The sequence below is a fragment of the Panthera uncia genome, chromosome E1 (assembly GCF_023721935.1).
Source record: "Panthera uncia isolate 11264 chromosome E1, Puncia_PCG_1.0, whole genome shotgun sequence".
NCBI lineage: Eukaryota > Metazoa > Chordata > Mammalia > Carnivora > Felidae > Panthera > Panthera uncia.
The window spans coordinates 3,797,287-3,820,290 of NC_064814.1; the positions used below are offsets into that span (position 1 = coordinate 3,797,287).

At 65.8% G+C, this 23,004-nt stretch overlaps 2 protein-coding genes across 11 annotated transcripts in view; one reads left to right on the forward strand and one right to left on the reverse strand.

Annotated features, from left to right (window-relative positions):
- Positions 1–4,240: 4,240 nt before the first annotated feature.
- TMC8 (transmembrane channel like 8) lies at positions 4,241–12,662 on the reverse strand. 4 transcript variants are annotated; one of them, XM_049635611.1, is made up of 16 exons: positions 12,571–12,654; positions 11,762–12,123; positions 11,417–11,565; positions 10,912–11,061; positions 10,537–10,619; positions 9,894–10,030; positions 9,428–9,575; positions 8,997–9,167; positions 8,563–8,702; positions 7,128–7,251; positions 6,724–6,821; positions 6,356–6,539; positions 6,055–6,185; positions 5,802–5,960; positions 5,290–5,368; positions 4,241–4,913 (listed from the first exon to the last, which is right to left on the reverse strand). In XM_049635611.1, exons 2-16 carry the CDS (start codon positions 11,920–11,922, stop codon positions 4,656–4,658), a joined length of 2,172 nt encoding a protein of 723 aa, XP_049491568.1. In that variant the 5' UTR covers positions 11,923–12,123; positions 12,571–12,654; the 3' UTR covers positions 4,241–4,655. The 4 variants fall into 4 exon arrangements, with proteins under 4 accessions (XP_049491568.1, XP_049491569.1, XP_049491567.1 ...); XM_049635612.1 differs by having other exon boundaries at positions 11,762–12,020; positions 12,571–12,653; XM_049635610.1 differs by having other exon boundaries at positions 11,762–12,171; positions 12,571–12,652.
- Positions 12,663–13,475: 813 nt separating this feature from the next.
- TMC6 (transmembrane channel like 6) overlaps positions 13,476–23,004 on the forward strand; it is a 20,916-nt gene continuing 11,387 nt past the window's right edge. For 3 of the 7 annotated variants that reach the window (XM_049635609.1, XM_049635603.1, XM_049635608.1), the window contains exons 1-14: positions 14,745–14,840; positions 16,628–16,766; positions 16,944–17,083; positions 17,250–17,345; positions 17,586–17,744; positions 18,870–18,975; positions 19,129–19,225; positions 19,424–19,684; positions 19,968–20,158; positions 21,256–21,400; positions 21,817–21,972; positions 22,289–22,440; positions 22,556–22,637; positions 22,856–22,953. In XM_049635609.1, coding sequence (XP_049491566.1) covers positions 16,711–16,766; positions 16,944–17,083; positions 17,250–17,345; positions 17,586–17,744; positions 18,870–18,975; positions 19,129–19,225; positions 19,424–19,684; positions 19,968–20,158; positions 21,256–21,400; positions 21,817–21,972; positions 22,289–22,440; positions 22,556–22,637; positions 22,856–22,953 — 1,739 coding nt within the window. In that variant the 5' untranslated portion in view covers positions 14,745–14,840; positions 16,628–16,710. The other 4 variants (XM_049635607.1, XM_049635605.1, XM_049635606.1 and 1 more) reach the window with 4 other exon arrangements.

Here is a 23,004-nt window from a genome sequence, read left to right on the forward strand (position 1 = left end):
TCCCACAGGGGCCTGCTCACCCCGCTCCTCTCCGCCCCCCCCCCCCCCCCCCGCCCCCCCGGGCGTGCGCCCCCCGCCCCCCTCCGCCCCCCCCCCCCCCCGAGACCCCGCAGGAGTTGAGGCCAAGTTCCAGAATCGTCCAGCTGTCTGCCAACAAACACCCCCTCTCTATCAGCAACCTCCACCAGCCATCTCCTTCACGCGGGCCACTCCGCCCTCCTCCTGCTCCGCAGAGAAGCTGCTGGTGGCTTCCAGAGGCGAGGGTGATAGGGGAGTAAGCAGAGAGCTCAGGACGCAGAGGCCGCCCGGAGAGCCTCCTGCCGAGGCCAGAAGGGAAGCCTAGGACTCAGCAAGCGTCTTCACTCACAAAAGCTCTTTCGAGGCCTCAACATTTGGTGTCATCAGTCATTTTGTGGATGAGTAAATAGCGGGCCCAGTATGATGCTGCGACCGGTAAAGGGGCCACAAGGGGCTGGTCTGAGACCCAAGCCCACGTCTCTCCCTCTCTCCTGCGCCTCCAGGTCCCCCTCCTGTGCTCACTGGCACCCCTGCACGAGCCTGCTTCCCCAAGGCCCTAGCAGGGCTCCCTCCTGCCCCCCGCGCGATGTCCCCAGTGGCTCACCCAGCAGGGCCAAGCAGAGCAGCTGAAGGAGCCTCATGCCTCTGCTGGCAGAGCCCTCTGCTCAGGCTCACAAGAGCTCCCTCAACAGGGTCACCTCCACTCTGGGGTCCCTAGGAGGCTCCCAGGGTGGGTTCCTGCAACAAGGAGATAACCCGGAGGGCCACAGCACCCCATGGGCTCAGCAACCAGGGCTGGGCCCAGAACAGCTAGGCCCCCGCACCGCCCCCCCCCCCCCCCCCCCCGGGGAATTAGTAGGCCCCTGGGCCTTGGAACTAAACCAGGGCTTACACTCAGCTGCCACTGCTGGGCTGTAGGGGCCTGGGCCTGTTTGGTAGGTAGATGTCGGCGTCATAAACCCTGGAATATGTATGTTACTGGCAGAGGGGTATTAAGGTTGTTAGTATATATTTTTAAGTGTATTTATTTATTTTGGGAGAGAGAGAGAGAGACAGAGGCAGAGAGAGAGGGAGGGAGAGAGAATCCCAAGACGCGGGGCCAGAACCCACAAACTGCACGATCATGACCTGAGCCAAAATCAAGAGTCTGATACTTAACTGACTGAGCCACCCAGGTGCCCCGAGGTTGCTAATCTTCTGATTTGAGATGGGGTCATTATTCTGGATTATGGGGACGGGCTGTTATTCTTTCCCCCACCCACCCCCCCCCCCCCCCCCCAGCCCCAGGGGAGTCTGACTTACGGGCAGGGTATCTGGTGGGATGGACCCGCTGGAGACACAGGCAGGAGAGGCCATCTCTGCTCATGTCACACCAGTTCGTTAGTGACCCCCTGTCGGGCACCTGCTAGGTGGCTGACACTGGGCTCAGCCCCCAAATTAGAGCTCAGACTGGATGAGGCCCCTGGTCACCCCCGGATGGTGATGCAGTGTGGCAGGCACAGTGCTCCAGGACTGCCCTTGAACTCAGAGTGGCATGGGGGCCCTTTCTCACACCTGCGGACAGTGGTCATTCCCCGGGACCGATGCCAACCAGTCTAAAAGGAGGCCAAACCACATCACGTACGGGTGGCATGCATGGCCTTTTTAGCAGTCTGCAACAGAGCTCACCGGATCTGGGGAGAAGGGTGGGAGTGAGCCAGGAAAACAGAGAACACTAAGGCCAGACCAGGGCTGGGGGTGCTCAGGGCAGGGGGCTCAGGGCCGCCCGGAGCGAGGGAGCAGGTAAGGTGTGGCAGCCGGGCTCCTCCTGAGCCAAACCTGGGGCTGCTGGGCCGGCGGGACCTCTTTATAGCCACGTTCAATTAGGGTGTTCAATTAGGGTGCCCCATTGTGACAGCCTTCCTCAGGGAAGATGTCCCGCCCCCAGCGGACCATTTGCTTCCGGTGGGAGCTGTTCTCTCCTACCAAGCTTCACAGGCTGACCACATGCCCATGCCCCATACAGCCCAGGGGTGAGCACCTGACCCAAGGAAGGCAGGGACAGCTGCCTCTCGCCCTGCTCAGGGAAAGCCACTGGGGCCTGTGAGGTCCGGGCACGTTGGGAAGCTGGTCTAACAGATGACCCTGCCACCTGTGAGCAGCAGGAAGGATGAGGGGCCCGTAGCCAGAGCCCAGGGGGCAGGTGGCTTGGAGCTCCCCTGGGGACTAGATGGGTCAGCGCCTTGGTGGCTCCCCTTCTCCCCAGCAGGCGAGAACCAGCATCTGTCACTTGCCCCCCAGATCGTGCCTCGTTCCCCGAGGATGTGCCCCGTGGGCTCACCTACCTCCCTGCATTTGGGGAGCAAGGGTACCCCCCCCCCACAGTTTCCTAGCCAAATTCCCTTTCACAAAGTCTGTCCTCACTCTGCTGACATGGTTGGGGGAAGGAATCGAAGGAATTAATGATTGCAGAAGGACAGAAGGATGGTCTAGGTTGCTGCCCACCTGTCTCCCGGGGAGGCCCCGAAGCTCGCGTCTTTTCCTCCATGTTGCGCTCCGGGGATGGGGTCTGAGCTCAGGCAATCCATGAGAAGCCTCCTCCTTCCATCCAGGTCGGAGGAGAGGTGGTGGGCGGCCCGAGGAACATTCCCCCCAGGGCTTTGATGGGTAGGGCATCTCTCCTGCCCCAGCCAGGAGCCCTCTCCAGCGATCACCTGTGTCGGTGTTTTCAGAGGAGGCTGGTCCTCTGAGCTCTTCTGTCCCTTCTCTCCACAGGCTGCATGTAGGACGGGACTCATCAGGACCCAGGTCACCTAGACTGTGTGGAGCTGGGGCTATAATACAACCTCAGTTACTCAAGGCACACATCAGGACACTTGATAAGTAATTGCTCATTTAACCCTCAGAGGAGGGTGCCGTGAGCCCCACGTTGCGGCCGAGCAAACGGGCCCAGACTTTGACTGTCTTCTCCCTGGTGTTGCACTTGCCCGATTCTCAGCAAATGTTTGCAGAAGCATGAGAAAGTGATAAGGAAAGGCCCCTGGTGTTTCAGTGCAGCCTTCTACCACTCTGGGCCAGAAGAGCATCACCCCCGGAGGCTCATCACCAGACGGCGCTGGGCTCCACCCTGAGTTTCTGTTCCAGATCCGTGGAGCCTGAGAAGATGCATTTCTACCAAGCTCCCACGGGATACTGTCGCTGCAGGTCAGGGCCACGCTCTGTCTTGTTAATAACATGTGTCACTTTCACCCGAGACAGGCCAATGGCCCTCCCCTGACAGAGCACACAGCACCACGTGTTTCCCCGGAACAGGGCCCTGCAGTTGTTGACAGACTGACGGGTCATGTGGCACCGGGTGGGTGAGAGAGGACAGCGACAGGAGGAGGTGAACCGGTCCAGCCTCCAATGCCCACGTGAGGGCCTGGGCCCGAGGGCAGTGGGCCAGAGCCGCCTCCAGCCTGGGAATCCTGCCGGGTGCCAGGCTGCCGGAGGAAGTAGAGGGTTTCCAAGCACGTCATGGGGTTTCTCCTGACCCTCCCTCCCGAAAGTTCTTTGGGCCAGCATTCTCAGCCCTGGCTGCGGGGGAGAGTCATCTGGCGGCTTTAGAAAGTCCCGATGCCTGGCCGCTGTCTGCACCTGCGCCGAGCACATCAGCAGTCCTGGCACAGGGCCAGTTCTCTAAGGCTGAGAGTCACTGCAGGGGTGGGGGTGGAGGCCCTGGGCTTCATCCCTGCTCCGTGGCCCACTGGCTCCACCCCCTCCCCAGGCTGACTCTCGGGTGTGTCCAACAATGCAGGTCTAGGCTTGTCTCACAGCTCTTGTGGGGCGCCTCCCCGCCACCAGCCCCGCCACTCCTCGAGGTCAACTGAACGTGAGGGCGGGGGTCTTGGGGGGCATGGAGGAGAGTTAGAGAACAGGTTCTGTAGAAGCTAGGGCAAAGGGACCTCTGTTCCGGGTTCCTGAGGAGGCCCACTTCGTTGATGTGGGGCCCTGGGTCAGAATAGAAGACCATGAGGAATCCTGCCAGGGAGAGGCTGGCCGTGGACCATCTGTTACTCAGACTCGGGTAAAGTCTGGAAGCACCCCCCCCCCCCCACCCCGGTCAGGGGGCAGGAATGCACCATTATGGTGTAGTGTGGCTCTGCGACCAGCTCTGCTACTTGGTGACTCCAGCATCACTTGTGGGTCTCAGTGCTCTCATAGGTGGAGAAGGGATAGCAGGAGGCTGGTTGGGGGTGGGGGGCGCGGGGGGCAGCAATGTGCACTCAGAGCACAGCAAGCCCCTAGTGCAGGTGTGCTCAGCGGCGGCCGGGTCTTGCCCTTCGCGTAGATGTCAGCGGCGCTCCCCACAGGAAACACTTTCTGAGCACTTCCGGTGGGTGTGTATTTATATATCGCATTCGTGGGTTACTATGCTAATGTATTATGTACGTTATAAACCATCCAACAAAAATAGAAACTTTACAGGACCGGGCTAAAAATAGAAATACAAGTCACCATATTTTCTTCCTGCTGCCCGGGGGCTCTCCTGCGTCCTGCTGGAGGGCCCACTGAGAGGGGCGGTGGTGTCCGGCACGGGGAGGGGGCAGGAGCTTGGGGCCAGGGGGACTCTGGTGGGGGAGGTGGGTCGAGCCCCGGGCCCGAGGCAGGGGTCGATGCTACAGCTCTGAGCCGCTGGGAAGGCGGAATCTACGCGCGGGGCCCGGGTCACCGAAGAGCCCAGCGGGATCCTCGAGGCAAGGTCCGGGCCTGGGGGTCCTGGGGCCCGGGGAGCCGGGGCACGGGAATCCAGGGCAGAAGGATCGCGGGCGCGAAGCTCGGGAGTGAAGGGCCTCGGGCCCCACAGAGTCGCCGGAGCCCGGTTCCGGCAGCAGCCGCGACAGGTCCTCCACCAGGTGCCACTTTTCCTGGACTTGCTGCGGGGGTTGGGGGAGAGCGAGCGGCCGGTTACGAGCGGCGCCTTCACCCCGGAGCCGGCCGGGACGAGTAGCCGGCCCCGCAGCTGCACCTACGAAATCCGCCGTGCCGGGTCCCCTGCCCCGCCCCGCCTAAGCCTCGCCCCACCCAGAGGCCACGCCCCACGCCTCCGTGAAGCCAGAGACCACGCCCCAACAGTACCGCCTCCAGAAAGAAGCCACGCCCCCACCAGGGCCCCGCCCCTCCCTCAACCCAGAGCCACATTCTCAACCCCGCGTTCCCAAGCCTAAAGCCATAGGCCTGTCATCTGGCTCCCAGCCTGAGGCCACGCTCCGGGGCGAGGTGTGACCCCTCCCCAGCCCAGCGGACACTCACCCACACCAGTTGCTTCCGGATCCGCTGGATGGCCCTCGAATTGGCCTGGGACTGGGAGACGCAGACGGTCAGGACAAGGCTTTGGACAGACAGGAATCCAAGGTCAGCTATCCCTGGAGGGCAGGTGCCTCCCCTACTTCCTCTCTCCCCACCCCAGTGTCTTAACGCCTCCCCGGGTTCTTCTGTCTGCAGACACCTTTCTCTCTCCTGTCCTTCCTGCCCCTGGCAGCCTCTCTCCCTATTCTAAAGGGCCGCAAGAATACCTCAACTGCAGTTTTTTAGTGTGCCTGCAGGAGGGATCGTGTGTCCCCGTGGGTCACACAAGGTACCTGCTCGAGGGGGCTGCCCAGGGCTACCTGCCTTTGGGCCCAAGCTCTGTCCTCTGGGACCCTGCCTCCCTGCCTCTCCTTGTCTTGCTCCCAGATCCCATGAGACTGTCTGGGGGTGCTCATCGAAGGGCGGACGCCCTCCCAGGTGTGCCCCCTCTTGGCCCCTGCTGCCCTGAGAGGCACCTGAGCAGGATGAGGACGGGGAAGCTGAAAGCGTGGGAGCCCAGGTAGCGGAGGACGCGCTGGCCAGAGGGCGGGAGCCGGAGGGCCATCAGCTCTGGGACTACCTGCCAGGGGGCCGCGTAGTTGGCGAAGAGGCCGCAGTCCCAGGAGGAGTGGATGCTGGGGAGAGACAGCCAGGGTGGGGCTGGCGTCAGGGCCCCGGGTGAGGAGGGGCTGCCTGCCCCCCAGCCTCGGGCACCTCTGCTGCCCTCACCTGCTGACCACATAGCCCAGAGGCACGACGGCCAGGAGCAGGCCCAGGATGAGCACCAGCTGGAAGAAGAAGGTGGAGCTGGAGGCGCGGAATCTTCGGGGAGAGGCCTTGGAGTTCCTCATCAGGGTGTACTGGGGGAGGCAGCAGCAGGTGGGGAGGCTGTGAGCCCGGGGAGCCCGAGGCCCAGGGCAGTGCCACTGGGGGGCTGCGCGGAAGCGGGACGGGAGCCGGGCTCCGCTGCCGCTGGCTCAGGCGCCCACGCAGTGCCCCTCCGGCCCCCTCCCAGCCCACGAGCCCTCACCTTCTTGATGTAGAAGGTGAGGAAGATGAAGACACTGTTGAGCAGAGGCAGCAGGGGACAGTAGAAGAGGCCCATCCAGGTGATCGTCTGGCCGGCCACAATGTCCAGGACATTCTTGGGCACCAGGAACTCTTCCCGGTCCAGCCAGACCCAGAAAGAGCCTGAGAACCGCTCCACCAGCAGCCTGGGGGAGGGGAGCGTCCAGATACCCACAGCAGTCGTGACCGCTGACCGTCACACACTCAGTCGCGCCGAGCGTGTGGTGGGAAGAACTGCTCACCCTTGGCTGTGGCCACCGGCCATCCCCCAGACACGCCCGGGTCACCCCCGCCGCCCCCAGGTCTCCCCATGGTGTCCCCGGGGCTCACCTCCTAGGCAGGCTGACAAAGAAGGCAAAGGCCACCGTGAGGAGGAAGTTGAAGATGCTCAGCTTGTACAGCTCTTCCCCGACCGCGTTCTCCCAGCACTGGAGCAGAGGGGCACGTGTCACCCAGGGTCCCCGGCCGCCCCTCGCCCACCCACTGGGGGCCTCTGTGTTGTAGGAGCCCTGCCTGGAGCCCGATAGGATTGCTAAGTTAGAACGGGGGCCTCCAGGGGAAGAGCTGAGCAGGCACCCCCCTCCGCCCCCCCTGCCCCCCCAGCTAGGGCTGCCGCCCTGCCCAGCGTGCTGTGAACAGTGCCCCCTGGAGGAGTGCAGCGCTCTCTCTCCCAAAGGTGAGACTGGAGAGGGACGAGGACAGGAGGGACAGGCCTGGATGGAGCCACCAGCCACCTGGTAATCACAGGCGTTGTAGCCGAAGGACTCACAGCTGGTCTTGTTTCTGCCAAGGCACAGCACAGTCTGGCCCAGAGAGAAGGAGAACATTCCCAGGCTGGCCAGCTTCAGCACCACGCACCTGGGGGGGGGGGCGGGGGATTGGGACCGAGTCAGGGGAAGGGGCTCGGGTACCTGGGCACAAGCCACCCAGGTTACGTGTGCGGTTGAGCTCCGTTGGAGATCATGTCTCTCCGGGGTCCGGCGCCCTCTGATTCCAGAGCCCGGCCGACTTCCAGCCTACTCTGTCCGGTGGCAACGTTGCCCAAGGTGTGTTCCCCAGAATCGTGGCCTCCAGATGATTCATGAGGCAAGGGTTCTGTTTTTAAATCAGCGTGGGCAATGCTGTGTAGCCCAGCTGCCCTCCCCCTCCCCCGCTGTCACACTTGGTTTAGAGTTTAATATTCTCGCAGCAGGTGAGAGCTCTGTTTCTACCCTAGCCCGCTTACACGGTCTCATGTAGCACAAACATGCCCACGGGCCCTCCTGAATGTTGCATGACTGGATCACACAGGCAGGATGGCTTTTAACCCCAAACCGTCTCATGCGCATCAGAGCTAAGTGTGGACTCTCAGCTGACATGTGACACGAGTTTGGCTGGGAACGGTGGTTCTGTTGAGGGAGGCTGGGAGGCAGGGCGGGTGGGGGCTTATTTTTTATCTTTGCTTTTTGTCAGCATTTTGAAGTTTTTTTTTTTTTTTTTCCACGTGCGTGTGGTATTACCTATTCCAAAAATAAAGTTTCAAGCCACAGTCAGCCTTGGAGGAAAGCTGAATGGGCTCCAGACAGCTTCTGCACAGGGGAAGCAGGAGAGAAAGCCGGCAGAGCCAAGCAGGGGGGTGGAGGGGGAGACGGAAATGCTGAGCTGGAGCTCTGCGGGGGCTCAAGGAGGGGCTTGCATTTGAACCTGCACCCAACAGACATGGTGAGCTTGCCTTTGGCTGAGGCACTTGACCCGTGCGAGCCTCAGTTTCCTCATCTGTCAAATGGGAATGAGGATGGTCCCGACTTCACAGGTGAAGGTTGTCAAGGTGAGGGGTGGAAACCCTCGGGGCATGTGGGTGCTGTGCGCCTCCCACCTTCCTGGTTTTCCCCGGGCGAGAGGCTGGTTCCCAACCCCTCCTGGCTGTTTTGTCACTGGCCCCTCCGAATGGCTGGTGCTTGGTCCAGGCAGCTGGCTTACTTTGGAAGGAAGGGACTGGAAAGCTTTAGACGGGGGCTCTTGAGATCACGTTTCTGGAAGCTTCTGCATACCTTCCCTTGCTCGGGACCACTGGTGCCAGGCGGTAACCAACACGGGCAGCAGGACGCGGCGTCCTCAAGTGCCCCCGGGCCCTCCGTTCCTTCCCCTCCACACGCTGTCCCCCCTGTCACCCCCAAGGGTGGCACTCACCAGATAAGGGTGAGGTTGACCTCAGTGTTGGGAGGGTAGTTCTCCAGCTGGATGAGGAAAACAAAGAGCAGGGGACCCACAAAGTTGACCAGGGCGATGACCCCCGGGGGCAGGTACTGTAGCAGCACGAACAGAGACTCCTGCGGGGAAAAGCAGGTAAGGGGGTGCGCACGGGCTGGGGGGGTCCCCAGCGGCTCCCTCGGGCCCTACAACCCCCTCAGGTGTAACTGGTGTGGGCCTGGCGTCTGGAAGCCCGCGGGCTATTCGCGGCTGGAGGATATTGCGGGGAGAGGCGCCCTGGCCTGGTCGTGACCTCAGGCGGATTGTTTTCAACCTCTCTGAGCCTCAGCTTGCTCATCTGCAAAGTGGGACCGCCCCGTCTCCCCGCCAAATTCTGGCCGGGATTAAATGCATGCTCGTCAGTTGCCAGGCACCTCTTTGTTGTCCTGTGAGTACTTGGTGGCCCAGAAGATGGCGCTGATGGCCCCGACCACCAGGAGCCCGATGAGGACATTGACCCACAGGTAGGTGAGCAGGTGGCAGGCCCTCTGGGTCCGGGTCTGCTGCTGCATCAGCAGGAATCGACGCCCTTCTTCCAGCTCCACCTGTCATGGGGGCGGGGACACAGACAGGGGGGGGCTGGGGGCTGCGTGCGTGGAAGGGGCGGGGGCAGGCTGAGGGCTGGTGGCCGGTCTTATCTCGACCGCCCCACCTCGCACCGTCTGCTCACGTCCAAACAGCGGCACAGCCCCACCTCCAGCTGGAACGCCCTACGCACGTGCGTGTGCACACACCCCCGACACACGCTTCCAAACCTCGGCCACTCACATACCCAGTCGTACACGCACCACACGCTTGCACACACCTTGAACTCGTTGCTGATCTCGTGCTTCTTGATGGTGGCTGCTTCCTGTCCCCGGATACAGAAGTCCCAGGAGGAGAAGACTTTGACACTGAGAGGTGACCTGTAGTCTTGGCCCAGAAACAGCCTCTGTGGCAGCTCCTTTACCATCCTGGAGGGGGCCGGAGGCCAGGGCTCATGGGGGAGGGGCCTCTGTCCTGGCTCAGGTCTGGGGTGGGAAGCCCCCGACAGTCCTGGGGGCAGCCTGTGGCCTCAGCTATCGTTGGGGGTGGGGAGACAGGGGCGGTGTCCCCTGCCCCTGAGCTCTGCAGCTGGGGACACGGAGTTCAGGCCCTGGAGCCATAGATGAGCCTTAGGGAACAGGGGCCGGGGCCCTCCTGCTAACTTGGGGGTGCCACGCCAGGGGAGGGGCGATCAGGGAAGACCCCCCCCCCCCGGAAGGAGGTAGAGGCCGGGGCTCCGCTCTCACCGCCGCAGAGTCCCACAGAAGCAGAGGAACAGGCAGGCCAGCGGGCTCAGGAGGTAGGCCAGGCGGATGCTGTAGGCCGAGCTGCTCTCCGGGCCTGCCCGGTATGCGCCATAGAAGAGGTAGGTGGTGTTGAAGGCCTGGGGACGCAGATGACAAGGACCGGGTCGGGTCGTGCAGGTGTGTGCTAAGTGTTTTCCAGGTCTTGGCTCTTTAACACTCACAGTACCCTCATCAGGTAGGGAGTGAGAGCCTCCCTATGTTACAGTCTCAGAGCAGTTAGGCAACTTGCCCAAGGCCACACAGCTTCGAGGAAGAGACATTGGCACATGGGAGTCTATACGGTAACCCCTCAGTGGCACCCAGGGGTGACGGTGGGGTGGTGCTTAGTCCACAGGCCTGGACGCTCCCCCAGCTGGGCTCTGAGGGCCATGGGCAAGTGTCCAGGGGCCTGGGCTGTGTATCCTGGCCTCAGCCTCTCTCTGACCCCGTCACTGTCCCCGCCAGACTGTTTGTGTAGAACCATTTCCCTAGAAGCCAAAATGCCTTTGGAGGGACTGGGGTCCTCTTAGACTGCGGTCCCCTGGGGCCAGTTCTCCAGGTCCCCCAGCCCCCCTGGCCCATAGTGAAGGCAGAATCCACTCACCCTGCCGGTTAAAACATTCCAAAGTTGATTGTGGAATCTGGGAACACCAGTCTGGGGCTGGAGGCCACCAGGGCACTGGAGGGCTGTCGGGAGGGAGAGGAAACCAATAGGGAAGGGTCCCCAAGGCATATCTACTCCATAGCCCCCAGTCCTGGGGAGGCCCGAGCAGGGCCCTGAGGATATGTCGGGAGGTATGTCATGAACACGGCCCGGCAGGGAGGGTCCCAGGGCTGGACTCAAGCAGGAGGATGCCTGGGACCGGGACACAGAGGGTAGGGCTGTCCCAACACCCTGAGCCCCGGACCAGCCCCTCAGCGTCCCCGGGGGTGCCCGTGGGCTCCAGGACACTATTCCCTCGGCGGGTAGGGCACTCACTGAAGTTAAGGGAGGGGCCTGTGTCAGGGGGGCGGAGCCAGACCAGGGGCAGCAGCACGAAGCCTGCGGTCAGGAGCAGGGTCAGCAAGTTGAGCAGCAGCAGGAAGCGAAGGAAGGTGAAGTAGGACTGGATTCCGGTGCCAAAGAGGCCTATGAGGAGAGGAGGGGGTCCTTCAGGGCCGCACCGAGCCAGGGGCCCCCCTGAGAATCCGAGGGCTGTGGGTGGCCAGCCTCGCGGGGACCTCGGTTTAGGGCCCTGGAGGCTGCCCTAGCAGTACCTCTGATGGCCACCAGGGGGTGCTGCCATCTATCAAGTTTTGCGCCCTGCTTGGGGCGGAACTGATGTGGATGATGGGATGGGGGGCGATGGTTGTTGTTGGTGGGGGGGGGGGGGGGAGGGGGGGGGGGGGGGGTCACGGCAAGCGGGCTGGTGCCCTCCTTGGGCTTCTAAACTGGAAACGGAGACTCCAGAGAGGGGAGGTGGGGGTGAGGGCGCGGGTCCTACCCCCGATCTCGTAGAGGGCGTCTTCCCAGAGGCCGAAGCCCCGGACCAGCCTCCGCGCTGCCTCCCCTAGGCGCCGGCCCGCTGTCTGCCCCCTGCGCCGCCATCGCTGCCAGCGAGAGGTCTTCACCCCCCGGGGCTCCCGCAGCTGCCTGGGACGGGGTGGCGATGGGGGCGCCCTTGAGTCACCCGCTGTGCCCACCGGGCCAGGCAGAGCAGGGCCACGGGGCAGAGGAGTTTTCCCACTGCCGGCGACTCGTACCCTCCCCCGTTCAACAGGTGCTTCCTCTCCGGGCTCCCCCTCCCCCACCGTCTGATCTCCAGCCGTGCGGGTCCGCGTGTACCCACCGGATGAAGCGCTTGTCCACCATGGCATACGGCAGCCCCCGGACTTGTGCCTGGGAGGACCACAGCCGCCCAATCTCTTGCTCCCCCAGCTCCTCCACCCCTGGCTCAGGCGCTGGCTCCCCGGGGTCCTGGCCGGACCGCGCTGCCGGCCTCCGCAGCATCTCCGCGGTGGGGTCGCGGCTGGGGGCGCCGGGCCGCCCCGCCCCTCCTCCCAGAAGGGCTGGGGGCTGCCTGTCGGGCGGGCTTCAGGGTCGTGGCCCTGGCATCGCCAGAGATGAAGAGAAAGCACTCAGCCGGAGCAGGTCTGGACTCAGTCCCCATCCACATCTCAAAGCGACACGCAGCCAGAGGCCTCCGTTTCCCTGTTTGGCCATGGGGGAGAAAGGTCCAAAGGGCACAGAAAGATGAGACTGTCACAGACACAGACAAAGCCAGGTGTGGCCACAGATAAGTGCGAGGGGGCCCAGGGCCTGCTGTACCCCAGTTCCACCTGCTGCCCGTGGGGTCACCCTTTGGCAAGACCATTCCTGTTCTCGGGGTGCTAATTCTCCCATCGGAAACGGGCCCCCAACCCTGACAGGTCCAAGGATCCGGCATCCTGTGGCAGCACCGATTGGGATGTGCTGGGACTCAGTCTGCGGGTGCCCCCAGGGACTCCAGACGAGGGGGCGTGGCTATGGTCTCAGACTTGGGAACCGGACCCTAATAAGCAGGCTCTGACCCCCACCCCTTCAGCAGCCCTCGACCTCGGTTTTCTCTTTCAGCCCCTCACGCTCTGCCTCCTTCCCCCCAGTGTGGGCCCAGCTCACCTGGGGACAAGGGACCACCTCCCCGGAGGAGCCCCCTCCTTCGACCGGGTCCCGCCAAGCCAGGCGGGACTGTGAGGGAGCCGAGGGGAGAGGGGTCACATGACAGGAACCCCAGCTCTCCCGCCGTCTCCTCCCCCCTCCACTCCTCGCCCCCACCTCGGCAGTTTCCTCCGCTTTCGCTGGGGCCGCCACTTCCTGCGGCGCGCGGGGAGGGGGGGGGCGGGCAAGCAGGTGGGAGGCGTGGCGGGGCAGCCTCCAGGTGGGCGGCTCGGCTGCGCCCTGGGTGGGGGTCGCGCCCTCACCTCCCCGCGACTCCTGCGGTTGCCGCCTTCCTCGCCCCCGCCCCGAAGCGAGGGCGCTCCTGGGTGCTCGCCCGGACCCGCTCCCTTTACACCCGGGGAGGTGGGGGGGAGAGCCCAAGCCCAGTCCCGCGGGGCGGGTGGCTTCTTATCTGCGGGTCCCAGTTTGTCCTCTCGGGAGAGCGCGATAGTGGCCTAACGGGTGGGCCCCATCACTTAGGGCTGCTCAGTTTCCAGAAGCCCTTGGCGTTCCCGGCAATGAGGACAAGGCAGGGACCTAGAGCCTGGCCTGTAGTGAAGGCTCAGGAATTGGCACCTTTGGGGCGGCTGAATCTTCTGCGAGCAAATCGTCTAAGAGCCTTCTCGGCCATTTCTCTCTCCCGGGATCCCCTGGGGTCATACACTTCCTCCTTGCTCCCTCTCCACCTCCCTTAGGGCCCAGTCCATCTCATAGCTGAGCTCTGGTGGCTTTTCTGCACCCCTGCCTAGACGCCTTCAATTTCTGAGCCCCTCTGCTATGCCAGGCTCCAAGCTGGGTGCTGGCTCCCAGGGCGCAGTGGGCTCAGAGGGCGGGGGCAGGGGTGACAGACCGGCAAAAGATCATGTCAACAGGAAGTGACAAGTGCTCCAACAGGGGTTCAATCCAGGAAGGCTTCCCTGAAGAGGTGACTTCCAAGTTGGGCCAGGGTCATGCAAGTAACATGGGGCTGGAGTGTGGGTGTGCGTGGGGGGTGGGTAGTAGTGGGAGGAGAGGCAGGGGCCTGGGCAGGCCTGGGTCTTCATGGCCACCTGCCTTGTGCCAAGAGCCCGCCGGCAGTAATCCACCAGAGGTCCACACTGACAGCTGCAAAAAAGCCCCAACCCTGGCCCCTCCCTCTTTGTCCAACTTCAGGCCTGCGGGCCCCTTTGCCTGTTGCACTGCAACTTTTCATCCGGGAATCCTGGCTTGGCCCACCCGTTCTCCCCTCTCCCCTCTCCTTCCTTTCTGCCCCCCACCCTCCCTGCCTCTCAAGGCTTCTCTGGACCAGGAATGTCCCCCCACCACTCTCCAAATCCCGCCCATCCTCCCTCCAATCCTTGGGAGCCTGCCCTCTGACCTGCCAGGCTTTCTCAAAGTCAGGTTTCTCAGTGGGGCTCTGGGGTGGACTAGACTTGCGCCCTGGCAGATGGTATGGGGGGAAGGGGGGACTGATGAACCCCTGAGCCTCAGTTTCCTCATCTGTGAAGAAGGGACATGGGTGCCCACCTCCCTGGCTTATGGGGAAGAGCGACAGTCACAGTGGCCTGGCCGTCTTCCCTGGGTCTCACCCCCTCCTCCCCACCTAGCACACAGGAAGTGACCCAGAACTGTGGGCTGACAAACGAGGCAGAAACCACGCCCAGACCAGAGGGGGGTGACAACCCGGGTTCCCCACACGCCAGCTTCGGAAAGTCGTTTGTCAGCAGGAGGTCGCGCTGGAGGGCAGGGTTACCCAATCTGGTGTCGAAAGGCGCTGCCTCGGTGGGGCTTTGCAGCATCGTGCTGGTTGGATAACTGCCCGGGGGGGAAAGGGGCGGCTGGGAATTACAGCCCCGATTGTTCGAAACTCGGGGAAACTGAGTCCCACTGACGCGGTGGACCTAGGCTGAGGTCGGAGTAGACCTGGGCGCTCGGCCGCCCGCACCCTGCTCAGGCCCGGCGGTGGGGCGGGGGCGGGGTTGGAAGGTGGCCGGGCGAGGGCACGGTCGCCGCAGGGCGCGGGGCGCGCCGGCGGGCGGGCCGGGTCACGTGACGCCGGAGGCCCGCCACCACGTGGGCCGGGCTGGGCGGCGCAGCTCCCTCGGGCCCCGCGGGTCCTGCGACGGCCCCGGGTCGTCCCCCCGGGCCCGCGGTCACTCCCTCCCCCTGACCCCGCGGTGCCCGCCCCCCACCCCACCCCCCCGGGCGGCGGAGCCCCGACAGCAGCTCCCGGCGGCGCTTTCAGGAGACAGGTGAGCGGCGCGCGCGCAGGGCCCCTCCTCCCCCACCCCGCGCGTCCCAGGTGAGCGGCGGGGACTCGGGGGCAGGTCCGGGGCTTGGGGGCGGCGCCCGGGTCCTCCCCGGCCCGCTGCTTTCCCCCGCCGCGGACCCGCTCCCAGTCCCTTGGGGCCCCCGGGGTCCCCGGGCAGGGGGTTCCACGCCGGTTGCTTCCCCCCCCCCCCCGCCCCCCAGCCCCCCACCCCCACCCGCGGGCCGCACCGGGGGAGAGGGCAGTGTTGGTGCCCGCGACTGGGAGCGGAGGGGCGGGGAGGGCGCCGGGTCGCGCAGGCAGGTATCACTGGCCCCAGGCGGCGGGGGAGGGGGGAGCGGGAGCTGGGAGACTGGCGGGGTGGGGGGGGGGGCGTCGAGGGGTTCCCGGAGTTGCTGCTGTCCCTGGGCTCCAGGCTGGGCTGCTGCTGCTCCCAGGGGACTCGCGGCCGGCTGGGGTGGGGCTCCTGGAAACCGGCCCCACCCCTGCCCCTCCTCACCTGGCTCAGGGCTCAGGAATGGGGTGCCCCGGAAACTCTGCCGGACCTGCCCGGGCCTGGGGCGGAGTGCCCGGGCGCTGGGTGTCGCTGGCAGAAGTCCTAGGCAGTGACGGGGAGCCCAGGTGAGCCTCTACCCCAGGCAGGCCTCCGGGTTCCAGGCCTCTGAGCACCTCCCACTCCCTCCCCAACCCCCTCCCCCCAACTTCCCCTCCTCCCGGGGAGAAGGGGTGTGTGGGCGAGGCCTGTGGGTCTGAGCCTGCAAGGGGTCTGTCTGTGGAGGAGGGGATTCTAGCTCTAGGGACAGGATTGGGGGGCACATGGTTGGCCCCACCTCCAGCTCTGCTGGTTCCCAGCTGAGCTCCTGCTGGAGGGAGGGGAAGGGGCTTGGACTGTGTGTGTGTGTGTGGGGGGGGGGCCTGGGCTGAGAAACGGAAGTCCTTGAGGCCCCTAAGTGAGGACACTGTCTGGGCACCCTGGCCTCGCCCAAAGAAGTCCCCTTGAGTTGAGCCAACTTTTCTAAGCGCCGCGTTCCCTGGGGGTGAGTGTAGGGAGGACCGGGCACCGAGCAGATGCAGGGCACAGAGTGAAGAGCCCACACAAGGTCACGCTGGTTCCAGTTGGCCCCAGCCGACCGCAGAGCCCTCTGCCTGGACACAGGCTGGACAAAGGCAGTCTGTTTAACGCCCAGCCCCCCTTCTCCCAGGCAGCTGCCCTGGCCGGCCCCTGGGGTGATGAATGTAGGGGAGTAGGTCTGGTGACCTTGCAGCGCCCCAGCCCGGCCCAGTGGGGAGAGCAATGTTGGTGGGGGGTGGGGGCTAGCTGTGGGAGGGGTTTCCTGGGAGAGGAAGTGCTCTGGGGTTATGGGCAGGCCCAGGAAGGAGGGCTCCGAGTCGCCCTGACCGTTTTCACCAAGAGAGTGGGGGTGTGCCCGGGGCAGAGCCCTCGGGAAGGCCAGCCGTGTGCACAGACACCCACCCTTCCCTTTCCCGGGACTGGCGCCATAGAGGAAACCGACGGGGACTGCCCAGACCCCCCTCCCTTCCTTCCTCTCTCCCTCAGGCAGTGGAACGGGATCCCCCTCGCCCCCTTCTGGCATGAGTTTTATTCGGGGTCACTAACCTGACCACGTATTGGGCTGTGGATGGGGGGCGGGCAGGGGCTCGGGCGGCCCAGGCTGTGAGTGCCACCTCCCGCGGTCCCCAGGGAGTGGGTGGTTCGGCCGGGCACCGGGCATGGAAGGCTGACCTTGGTGCAATATTCTGTCTCATCAGATGGGCAGCGGGAGGCTTCGGGGGCTGCACCCAGGCTCTGAGCTGCCCTAGGGCTGCAGACTGGCTGGGTGTGGGCCCTAGACATGGCCCAGCCGCTGCCCTTCGTCCTCAATGTCCCTGAGATCCCGGAGGACCATGAGTAAGTGGTCTGGGCCTGGCGGGGGTGGGGGCTGGGCGGCGGGCTGGAGGGCAGGGACGTCCCCAAACTCCCTGCCAGGGAGAGGCCATCTGGACCAGGGCCCGGGGAAGGGGCGGCCGCTGGGGCGGGACCGGGGCAGCTGAGTCCTGGACGCCTGCCCCCTTCTTGCCCCCGCAGCCGGGAGCCCAGCCCGTACGACGAGAGTGAAGTCCATGACTCCTTCCACCAGCTCATCCGGGAGCAGAGCCAGTGCGTGGCTGAGGAGGGACTGGAGCTACGGCAGAGGGGGCTGGGGGCCGGAGCCCCGGGGACCTCGGGTGAGCCGTCCTGGCCCAGGCGCCCGGCTGCTGCTGTGGGCCGGGCGCTGAGCCTTCCCGGCCTCTCAGGACACCCCTCCCGGCTGCGTGCGGGCCCGAGGTGGGGACCGGGTGGCGGAGGCCGCTGGCCGGCCGGGACCTCCGGACGAGTCTTTTCTGTGTACAGGCAGTGGCCGCCAGGCCCCCCTGGGGCCCGAGGATGCTGCTGCCCACAGCACGGCCACGCTCCGCATCCTGGCCAGCATGCCTAGTCGCACCATCGGTGAGTGGGACCCTGGGCGGCCGGGGCTGCGGGTGGCGCCGTGAGTACCCGCCCCGCCCCCTCCCGGCCACCGCCCGGAGCCCCCGTGCGGCCTCGCTGGGTCGCAGAAACGAGCGCACGGATAAAAAGAGGCTAAAAGATGGGCTCTTGGGAAGCCAGCCAGTGGTGCCTGGGTCCCGGGAGAGGTGAGGGGCGGGGAGGCACAGCAGCGCGGCCCCCTGACCTGCCGCCCCCCTGCAGGCCGCAGCCGCGGGGCCATCATCTCCCAGTACTACAACCGCACGGTGCGGCTTCGGCGCAGGGTCAGCCGGCCCCAGCTCGGGGGCGTGGGGCGCTCGGCCCGGCCCAGCCTCCGCCTCTATGACCTGGAGCTGGACCCCGCGGCCCTCGAGGAGGAGGGTGAGTGAGTGGGCCCCGCGCCTCGGTGGGTGGGAGCCCAGGCCGGCTCCCCTCCTGCCGCGGGGCTGCCCGAAGGCTGCCAGGCCTCGTGAGGCCTTGCCATGGGGGGACGGGGGCGGCCGAGAAGCGGGGCCTTCGGGCCGAGAAGGGTTTGGCCCGGGGCGGGTGGCGGTCAGAAACGCCTGGCCCACACGCTCCCACGCTGAGCACCCATTGCATATGCCGGTCTCGGCTTTGGGGTGCGATGAACCTGGGGCTGGGTCAAGTGTGGGAAAGTCCCTGACCCGGTCTGGCTCACCGGCAGCGAAACAGATTGAACCAACTCAATGGAAAAGCAGATGATTAAAGCACAGATAAGGGCGACGGAGGAAAGGCACGCTGCAGGAGGGGGATTCAGGGAGGCTTCCTGGAAGAAGTGACACTAGAGCAGAGGGGCATGTGCAAAGGCCCTGAGGTGGGAGGCCGGTGTGGAGGGGCTAGAGGGCAAGGGACGGTGGTTGTAGCAGGGCCAGTGTCACGGGTTGGCCTTCAACCTGGTATCCTCTGGCGTTCAGGTGCCCAGAGCTCAGGCACTGTGTTGGGGCCCCGCCAGTCTCCTCCCCAGTTTGCTCGAGGCCCTGCGGCAGGGGACGGACGGCGCAGGGAGGCGCGGGCTCCAGGGTCAGGGTGAACTTTCCAGCTTCGCTTTGCAAACCGGGCCGGGTGTCTGTCAGCTTTCCGAGTGTCACCTCTTGTCTGGTGTCGTGGGCAGTGGTCAGGGATGGGGTTGGACCTCATCGCTGCTGACCAGGGCGGGGACGGGGGGGTGGGGGCTCAGGCGCAACGGGGGTCAGAGCAAGGTGCTTGTGGGGGCTCAGGAGGAGAGTCAGGGTCGAGGAGGAGGGGCCCGTTGGCCGAGGTGGGGGAGAGTGAAGACGGCTGGTGCGGGAACACAGGCGGACATGGCAGGGCCTGGCTTGGGCAGCACGAGCAGAGGGGAGACGGCCTCCTGGGCCTGGGCGGGCAGAGGTGTGTGTTGGGGTGGGGCCGCGGGGGCGGACAGGCTTCTCCGGGGTCACGGCCACAGGTGCGGGAGGGAGGGGTACGGCGGGAGCCGACCCGAGTCCGTCCTCCGTCCTCCTGCAGAGAAGCGGTCCCTGCTGGTGAAGGAGCTGCAGAGCCTGACGGTGGCCCAGCGGGGCCACATGCTGAAGGGAATGCCCTTGGGCCTGGCTGAGAAACGCAGCCTGCGGTCAGTGCCCATCGGGCCCGGGCGGCCCCCGCCCCCGCTTCCCTGGCCGGGCTGGGTGGTCGGTGAGAAGGCCCCCCCCCCCCAAGCTTGCAGCAGGCAGGGAGGGAGCTGGGTCCATCCCTGGTCCAACCGTGATGTTGCCTCCGCGCCCAGAGAGGAGAGCCGGACCCTGACGGGGAAGCACAGGGAGCAGCGGGGCCGGCGTGGGCTCTTCCCCTGCTGTGGTTGGCTCCGAGACACCTGCGTCCTGGTAGGAGCCTGCCGTCTGGGATGGGCCCAGGGCAGCCAGGTGGGGGGGGGGGGGGCTTTCGTCCCCTGCTGTCCTCTTGGTGGGGTCTCCTCCGCCCCCGACCATGCCTGCAGGCCTGCTCTCCCCACCCCCCCAACCTCCGCCCAACCCGGGAGCTGGGGGCTGACCCTGCTTCCCTTCTCGCCTTGGTGCCCACAGGCCCTGCACGGCCTGGGGCTCTGGCTGCTGGCGGGTCTGCACGGCCTGAAGCCCTGGCGCTACGCCCTGAAGCGGATCGGAGGCCAGTTCGGCTCCAGCGTGCTCTCCTACTTCCTCTTCCTCAAGACCCTGCTGGCCTTCAACGCCCTCCTGCTGCTGCCGGTGCTGGCCTTTGTCGTGGGCGTGCAGGCCGCCTTCCCGCCACCAGCCTCCCCGGGCCCTGTCCCCGCCTTCACGGGCCTGGAGCTGCTCACGGGCGGGGTGAGGGCTCCGTCGGGGCATCCGTGGCTGGGGGGGGGGGGGGGGGGGGGGCCCGACTCCAGGGGGGCCGCGGAGCCCCGGCGGGGCTGTGGCCCTTGGCCCACCTCCCTGCTCTCCCCCCACCCCGGCCCCCGGCCCCGGCCCCGGCCCTTCCCCCGCTCTGCCTTTCTCCTCGCCCCGCCCCCACGCGTGCCCTCCTCTGCCTCGAGAAGCCTGCGGCCGGCCGGTCCTGCGGCCGGCCGGTCGGGGAACGTCCCTGACGCGGCGGGCCTCCTGCCTGCAGGGCCGTTTCAGCCACACCGTCATGTACTACGGCTACTATAGCAACAGCACGCTGAACCAGCCGTGCGTGCCCGCCCCGGGTGGCGGTCAGTGTGGCCGCGAGACCGACGGCCTGCCCTACAACATGCCCCTGGCCTACCTCTTCACTGTGGGCGGAGCCTTCTTTATCACCTGCGTCACCCTGGTGTACAGGTGAGGGCCCCGCACCCGATGACCTGCTCTGAGCACAACTCGTCGGCCGCCCGTCCGTTCATTCGGGGATCCTTCCTTCCATCCGTCCATCTGTCTGTCCATCCATCCATCCTTCTTTCCTTTCCTCCTCCCTCCTTCCCTCCCTCCCTCCCTCCTTCCTCCCTTCCTCCCTCCCTCCCTCCTTCCTTCCCTCCTCCCTCCCTCCCTCCCTCCGTCCTCCCTCCCTCCTTCCCTCCGTCCTCCCTCCCTTCCTCCCTCCCTCCTCCCTCCCTCCTTCCTCCCTTCTTCCCTCCCTCCCTCCCTCCTTCCCTCCCTCCTTCCTTCCTCCTTCCCTCCCTCCTTCCTCCCTCCTTCCTTTCTTCCTTCCTCCTTCCTTCCTTCCTTCCCTCCCCCCTCCCTCCCTCCCTCCCTCCCTCCTCCCTCCCTCCCTCCTCCCTCCCTCCCTCCCTCCCTCCCTCTCTCTCTCCCTCCCTCCCTTCCCTCCTTCCCTCCTTCTACCCACCCACTCAACACTTCGTCTACCCCACAAACACTCGCTGTGCTCAGCTCGGGGCAGGAAGGTGAATGAGCCCTTGAGGAACTTGCTGTCTAGGGGAGCAGACAGACCAGTGAGGAGGCTGGGAAAATCCAGAGTCTTAGAGGCGTTTGCCGACTGTTATGGAGCATCGGAGAACGAGTCAGACTGGCTTCCGAGGGGCGTGTCAGACAGGGAGGTTAAACACGAGCAGGCAGGGGAGAAGCAGAGGCACAGGTTCTCGGCACAGGCAGTGCAAAGGCCCTGGGGTCAGCCGGCATATTCTGCAGCCGGCCACATCAGTGGCTCCTGGAGCCACAGCCCTCGTCTAGCCACGTATGGCTGGCCGGTACCGTATGAGACAGGCCTGATGACAGGCTTGACCGAGGGTGGCCAGCGGTCTGCAGTGGGATGCCCGGAGCGCAGGGCTGGAGGAGAGGGGGGTGGGTGGCGGGAGGCCGACGTAGCGCTGGGAGGGCTCCTCTGAGTGGGTGGTGGGTTTCGGCTGCAGGGAGTGTCCTGACTGCCTTCTCCCGCCCTCTGTGCCCCCCGTCACCTCTCTGCCTGGCTCTGCTCCTCCCAGCATGTCACACTCTTTTGGGGAGAGCTACCGGGTGGGCAGCACCTCGGGGGTTCATGCCATCACCGTGTTCTGCTCCTGGGACCACAAGGTGACTCAGAGACGGGCCTCCCGCCTCCAGCACGACAACATCCGAACCCATCTGAAGGTGAGCTGCTCGGGGGCCCTGGGGCTGCTGCCCCGACCCTGTGTCCCTGTGGCCCCGCAACGCCAGGCCTGGCCTGTGTCTCCTGCGTGCGGCGGGCAGGGGGCGGGTCTTGGCCCTGCTCACAGTGGGTTCCGGACACGGGGTGGCCCCGGGAATCATCCTGGATTTTCCTCCCGTACACGCCTCTCTCTCGGGGCTGTCTGCTGGCCGGGGCTAGTGTCCCCGGTCCTCGAACGTGCAGGAGCCCGCGTAGCTGGGACGCGCCGCTCACAGCGGGTTTTGGTGGGCAGGCGTGCTCAGGGTGGGTCGTTGCTGTCGGCTCGGGTCCCTCTTTGTCCCCGCGAGTGTCGCCCACGCGTCTGCCTGTCTCCGCGCGTCTGTCACGGGGTTCGTGACGGGCTGGCTGCCGCCCGCAGGAGCTGCTGGCCGAGGGGCAGCTGCGGCAGGGTCCCCGGAGCGTGTGCGGGCGGCTGAGGCAGGTGGCGGTGCTGGGCCTCGTGTGGCTGCTGTGCCTGGCGACCACGCTGGGCTGCACCATGGCCGTCTACGCCTTCTCCGAGTTCATGATCCAGGTGCGGGCAGCCCCGGGAGCTCCGGGCAGGGGGTCAGACCCCTGCTTCGTTAGGGATGGGTCCCCGGTGACTGGGCCCCTGCGCCTTCTCCCCCGCCTTCTGATCTTTTAGTTTCTTCTTTTCTTTCTTCCCCCCCCCCCCCCCCCCCCCCCCCCCCTGTGCCCCCCCCCCCTTCCCGTGTGGGTTGAACTTGAGGACTGGGGTGGGCGTATTCCGGGGGAGGGAGGGAGGGAGGTGCTGCGGGGCGGTTGGGCCCCTCCTTCCGCCGGTGCACCTGCACCTGCCCAGACGGCCGCCCCCTCCTCCCCTCCCGCAGAGCCCCGTGTCTGCTGAGCAGGGGGGGGCGCTGCTGGCCCTGCCGGTGGTGGTCTGCCTCCTCAACCTGGGGGCCCCCTACCTGTACCGCGGCCTGGCGGCCCTGGAGCGACACGACTCCCCAGTGCTGCAGGTGTACGTGGCCGTCTGCAGGTGCGTGTGCAGGCGGGGCGGGCGGAGCTTCCTGGGGCACGACCCCTGTCTCCCCCCCCCCCCCCCCCCGGGGCACCCCGTCTCAGCACCGCCCCCGCCTCCCCGTCCTGTCCAGGAACCTCATCCTCAAGATGGTCATCCTGGGGATTCTTTGCTACCACTGGCTGGGCCGCAGGGTGGGCGGCCTGAGGGACCAGGTGAGGGGGGACCTGGGTGGCGCTGGGGAGGCGTGAGGCCGCGGGCCCGTCGCGGGGGGGGGGGGGGGCGGCCCTGCTGCGAGGGCTGGGGGGCGCCCGCCGTGTGGCGCCTCTGGCCTGGTCTGCGGCCGAAGGGAGGGCCCCCAGCTGGGCTGCCGGGGCGGGCAGGGTGGCGGGGGCACCAGGGGCACAGGGGGCTGAGGCCCGGTCTGTTTCAGTGCTGGGAGAACTTTGTGGGCCAGGAGCTGTACCGGCTAATGGTGCTGGATTTCATCTTTATACTGCTGGACACGCTTTTCGGGGAGCTGGTGTGGAGGTGAGGCCCCGGTCCCTGCACCTGCCTCCTGGGCACCTGCGCCTTCCCCCC

Excerpts from the sequence above, each read along its gene's own strand:
- TMC8 (XM_049635611.1), bottom strand. The coding sequence starts at position 11,922 with ATGCTGCGGAGGCCGGCAGCGCGGTCCGGCCAGGACCCCGGGGAGCCA. Across the intron at positions 9,576-9,893 it reads TTCTGTGGGACTCTGCGGCG|GATGGTAAAGGAGCTGCCAC; the intron begins GTGAGAGCGGAG and ends GGCCCCCTCCAG. Across the intron at positions 8,703-8,996 it reads ACTCACAGGACAACAAAGAG|GAGTCTCTGTTCGTGCTGCT; the intron begins GTGCCTGGCAAC and ends TTTTCCCCGCAG.